Genomic DNA, 6,000 nt, shown 5'->3' with positions numbered 1-6,000 from the left:
GCTTCACCCTAATGGCTGATGGGTACCAGTTGGTGCACAGATGTGTTGGGGCCCTTTAAGGTAATCCACAGTTTAAATCAATTGAAAATCAGTGGGAAGATATTGCTGCAAGCCACAGAAAGGGCTGTTTAAATCTTTATTAATATCTGTGATAGACAGACGGCCCTATCAGCATAACAGGGGGAGAGGATACTCCTTACCACCCAGCTCAGGTATTCAGCTACATAGGCCCAAGGGAAGCTCCAGGGTCAGCCACTCTGGATCCTGCTCTCTCTCTCAGCTATCTCTCTGGATTCACACTGGATTCACACTGCTTCACAGCTTACACTGGATCATCAGAACAGGGATACTGTTGCTGAACTATACTGCTGCAGCATCTCCTTCTCCTTCTGTGTCCCACAGTGTTCTGGAGAGGTCCAGCTCAGGACTCTCCCTGGTGGCTCAATTGGTCACATGAGCACCCAGCCAGAGTTCAAAGTCCCAGAGGTGTAGCAGGATACAATCTGGGGGCTACATGTTATTTTGGTTTGATATTTTGCAAGAAAACTAGAAGACACAACGGCCTTGGTTTCTTTTTTATCTTATAACTAAATAAAGAACAGGACAGGGTGGTGGAAAAAACCCTGTAATATGGTATTGTCACTCCTTATATTTATATAGTATATAAATACTATATTCTATTTATTTTATTCAATACAAAGTCAATCTCATATTTAACTGGCAATAATCCGAACTGTGTAACATTATAAACAGTGCCTTCAATGTATGTTCAAGTGTTGCGTGGGATATGTGATTAACACTCTACTGTGTTACTAATATGCTGCCTTATCGTGTCCAATAAACAAAACAACAACAAAAAACCCTCCCATCCTTGATCCAGTTCTCATGTTAATGCTAGACGAATGTTGTGTTTTCGTTGTTCAAACCGAATACCAAATATACTAATATGGCGGCGGGTAAACGTACTTGAAGACGAAGAAGCACAACACGAAGCATCTTTGTGTTCATCTTTGTTAATATCTCCTAGCTAATCTCCCTGATCCCTTCCCCCCCATACAAGTCACTGCCTCTAGCCTACCTTGTCTACGTAGCATTGCAGGGGTTAACGGGCACGGGAATCCATAGGCTCGTACCAGGGATTAAAGATCTGTAAGAGCGGCTGTATTTGTCGCCGAGCTCCTCTGGCATCAACCAATGAAGAGCAGCTGCCATCATTAGTTGATGTTGGAGTAGGCCCCTACCGGCGACCAGTTGAGTCCATTGGCTTCTTTACATCTTATTAATCACAATTTTGGTTTAACATCTCAGTGATAGTGTTTTCTACGGCTCATGAAGCATCAGGTTTTTATAATCTTGCATATGGAAAAATAATAAGAACTTTCATAATGTTCGTGTTTTCTTTCACCAGTTAAACTTTATTAGTGGTCTGTGTGCAGAATATCCATCTTTTTTTCAGTATTAATATCGCGTAAGTGGAATTAATTACAATCTATGTAGCATAGTACAATAAAGGACAATAAATGTATGTATTTCTTTTAAAAGATACTTTTTTGTACTCTTTAGATGTAAATTAAATATACCACATCTCTTTCTGAAAGCTAAAAAACATAATTCACCATCTATATTTTGACATTTGGTAGGCTAATTGCAATAAAAAATACATCCGTTTTTTGTTTACCTCCTAATTGTTTTTTATTCTTGCAAAGACTTATTTTTCTTAAGAGTTTCCGTCAAAGCTCCTTTAACATCTTTGTTTCTGAGGGTGTATATAAGTGGATTCAGCATTGGGGTAATAATGCTGTAGAACAAGGGGGCCATTTTGTCTTTATTAAGAACGTGACTTTGTCCAGGTCTCATGTACATAAATATGATGGTACCATAAAACAAGCTAACCACAATGACATGCGACGCACAGGTAGAAAAGGCCTTCTTTCTTCCCGTAGAAGAACGTATTTTAAGAATATTGGCAATAATGTAGACATACGTTATCAAGATAAGGAAGAAAGGGGCCATAACCACTAATATTGCACAGAAGAAAATGACGGTCTTATTAGGTGAGGCATCTGCGCATGCCAGATCCAGTACTGCAGGCACTTCACAGAAAAAATGGTTAATTACATTAGGACCACAGAATGGCAAGTGTAATGCAAAGACGGTGTGTATTAATGAATTAATAAAACCTCCCATCCAGGAGCCAATTGACATCTTAATGCACAGAACTGGATGCATAATACTTGTGTAGTGTAAAGGACTACATATAGCCACATACCGATCATAGGCCATCACTAGCAAGATATAGCATTCCGTCCCACCTAAGGAGAGTTGGATAAACATTTGGAGTATACAGCCGTTAAAGGAAATGGTCTTTTTCTGTGACAAAAGGTTTACAAGCATTTTGGGAACAATGTTTGATGTGTACCAGATATCCAAAAGAGATAAGTTGTTCAAGAAGAAATACATAGGTGTGTGAAGCCGAGGGTTTACTTTGCTTATCCAAATAATAATTGTGTTACCTATCAATGAGATCACGTAACATGTAAGAAATACCATGAATAACACTATCTGAGTCTTCGGTTGGCTGGAGAGGCCCAGAAGGATAAATTCTACAACAAAGGTTTGATTTCCAAAACTCATTCCTGTTGCTGGTGTTAATCTGTGATATGGCAAATAAAACATATAACATAATTCATTAGGGAATTTATTTAGACAACATGAACAGATTTCATCATCAAGGAATTTATGAATATTACAGAAAGTACTTCCTAGTTACATTAAGTCCATGGTAAATTAGTTATGGCCATTAAATTAGCGTATCAGCACAATTTTCTTCTCTAGAAGAAACATGACCAACAGAACTTATAAACATTCTAAAATGTCTCTTTCATCCTCCTAAAACCTATAGCTACATATTCTGTAAGTGTATTTGTTTGTACATGTGTACATGTGTTGTACATGTGTTGTATTTGCTTTCTTCGAAATAAGTGTCTCTAATGTAGCTGCCCAGGGCCCAAGCTTTCAATAGGGGCCCAGGGCAGCTGTACCTTCAGCATCCACCAGATACTGGAGGTTTGTAAGGCACAACAAAGGTCTATACAGCCACTGGCACAGACTTCTATACTGTAGATTAGTATTTGCAGAAAAAGGCATTAAAAATGTAGGCTGTACTACATCACCAGTAGACTCGGTTGAGAGGATCCACTGGAGTAACGTGCCCCAGGGCTCCCTCATGAATAAAGATAGTGCTTGTCTCACTATACAGTTCCAATACAGACATCACATGAATGGACTGTTTAAACCTATTATCTAATGTCTGATACTATGGTGCAGTTATATTTACAGATATATAATTGTGTTCTGTTTTGGTATATTGCATTACATATGCATATAGGCACATTTTGCCTATATATGAAATAAATCGGTGCAATCTTGCCAGCCATTTTTTATTGTTTATTATTTAGGATAACTTTATGCACATCCCAAGCTTTAGTAAATTATTTTAATGTATTTACCTGTATTACTGTCTATTCAAGGTGTATGCTATGTTTTCTGTAAAGTAGATTTTTCCCATATTACCATCCACTAATGAACATGTATGTCTTCTATTTCTGCTTGAGTGCAGTGTTCATGTTAGGTAGGCTTAATTTGCATTAAGAAGGGGTCGCCCTACTGTATCAGCCCAGTAATTAGCCTTAGCAGGTCTGCTCGACTATAATGGAATTCATAAAGATAAAGAGTCATGGGTCATGATAGGGGTGTTTGGGATCTACAGTTTAGTTACTCAGGATTTAACATTAAGGACTGCTTGATTGCTCATAAAATATCATTACCATACAGGCGTTCAGTTGACCTGACTAAATCTAGTTGTAGTCAGAAAATACAAAATGGTTGTTCTTACAGTATGTATGTAGCAATTCAATGCTCGTGACTAAAAGCTAATGAACAACCATTGTCAGCCAAAATGCATGTAAACAGCCATCTTAAGTAATTATACCACAACGTGCACAGTGAGAATGGCCAAGCCACTTCAGCCAAAGGAAAAATACAAAACGATGTTGGGACACACAAAACAGGAAATTTGCCACAGGAAATGCTGATAAAAACTAATTTGGATGGCAACGACCATTCCATGTGGCCCATTTAAACTCCTGCAAACCCATTAGATCTTACCTGTGCATGTAACATGTATGTGTTTGTTGAACTACAACATTGGGCCAAGGAGTGGATGATATTTACAGAGAGAGGGACAGAGAAAGTTGACACAGGAGGTATTGGACAGTATGTATAGGAGGTGAGCGTTGCATTTTAAATTGCACATAATACACATAATGTATCCTTTAACATTACACTTTAAATGTTTATTTGAACAATGTGGTTGGTGGTGACAAAATGCAAAGAACATCTGGAAACCTTGAAATACCTGCCTGCAAGATTTTGCTGATGCAGTATAACAAGCACACCTTGTGTCTTTTTGCTGTGCTCAGCCTTGTCATGGTATATGACTTTTGACATTAAAATGACTTTAGAAACCTCACCTTGTGAGTTTGACTGTTCCTCATCCAGTTGTATTCATCCTGTTTTAGTTAATTATTTTGTTTCGTACTACATATGAAATTGGTCATCGTGAGCACCTTTTTGGTATTATTGTTTAACCCCTTAACAACCAATAACATACCAGGCTTGTCATGTAAAAACAAGTCACTTAATGACCAATGAAGTGCCTGGCACATCATGGCATTATATAAGCTTAGAAAGCAATCTAAACTCATCCACCAGGCATCATCATCTGCCATACACAGTATGGCGGCGGATGCCTGATTTAAAAAAGCTTAGGAGCTAAGAATGCACCCCACCACTGTGACTGCCCTGGAGAGCGCTACCAAATGTAAAAAAAAAATTAAAAAAAATGTATTAAAAATAAAAAAGTTTATTTTTATGAGAAAGTGCTAAGGCGCTGTATCTTCCCAAAAAATCCATGAAAAGAGTTAAAATGCTAGTGATGTCTAGTTTAAAAAAAACGTATGGCTTGATGGGGCAAATTCAATTGGCCAGGTTCAAAGAAGTCCCAAATAGAGCATAGGCGCAAACGGATGTGAAAATGAAGAGGAAGAAAAAGTGTACCCTTCCAAATGGGAACAAACCCATGCATGAGGGGTATCACCCTACTCAATGGATATTGCTGAACACGTTCTGGGCTGTTGTTTGACAGTGATATATACTAAGGGCTGTCAATTCATACCTAAACTACAATATGTGTAAAAAAAACCAAAACACAAAAATGACTACCACAAACTTTGACAAAGGCTGGTGGTAGAATTGTGCATGGAAAAAGGGAAAACACCACCATTTGAAATACCCTGGACATGTTGCTGAACACATATTGAGATTTTGTTTTAAAGTGACATATTTCAGGGGCTGTAAATTCATACCTGAAGCACAATTAGTGTGAAAAAATACCACAAGCTTTGGCAAAGGCTAGCAGTAGAATTTGTGCATTGAAAGGGTTAAACACCAGCATTTGAAATACCTTGGGGTGTCTCATTTTCAAAAATATATGATTTGAGGAGGTAAATTGAAGTGGCCAGTTTCAAAGATCTCCCAAATTGCGCTTGGGGGCAGAATGACCAGATTTGAAAAAATGGTTTTGAAATAGCAATATGCTACTTGTACTTATTGCCTTATAACTTACAAAAACAAGGCAAAAAAACCCCATAAAAACATTGAGTATTTCTAAACTCAGGACAAATTAGCTTTTGCAGAGCTTTTTTAAATACAAAAGTGTTTTTTTTCAAATGTTCTGCATATTTTTTTTTAGTATATTAAATGATATGATCAAAACATGGTATCTAAAGAAATCCCTTCTTGTTCTGAAAAAACAATATACACCTTGTGTGGGTTTACTAAATGAGAGATTACAGAAAATTACAGATAAACACCAGCACGGCAAAAGTGTTAAAACAGCCATGGCAATGAAGGGTACAAATAATAAAAAAAACAGCCTGG

The 6,000-nt window shown here is 37.6% G+C and overlaps 1 protein-coding gene across 1 annotated transcript; it reads right to left on the bottom strand.

Annotated features, from left to right (window-relative positions):
• Positions 1–1,692: 1,692 nt before the first annotated feature.
• LOC149278436 (olfactory receptor 2B6-like) lies at positions 1,693–2,634 on the bottom strand. The gene has a single exon (XM_089501954.1). It carries the CDS (start codon positions 2,632–2,634, stop codon positions 1,693–1,695), a length of 942 nt encoding a protein of 313 aa, XP_089358080.1.
• Between the last annotated feature and the right edge of the window lie 3,366 nt (positions 2,635–6,000).

This window comes from Sceloporus occidentalis, unplaced genomic scaffold (genome assembly GCF_023333645.1).
Source record: "Sceloporus occidentalis isolate IW3139 unplaced genomic scaffold, rSceOcc1.0.p SCAF_189, whole genome shotgun sequence".
NCBI lineage: Eukaryota > Metazoa > Chordata > Lepidosauria > Squamata > Phrynosomatidae > Sceloporus > Sceloporus occidentalis.
This window is presented reverse-complemented; position numbering and strand designations above follow the sequence as displayed.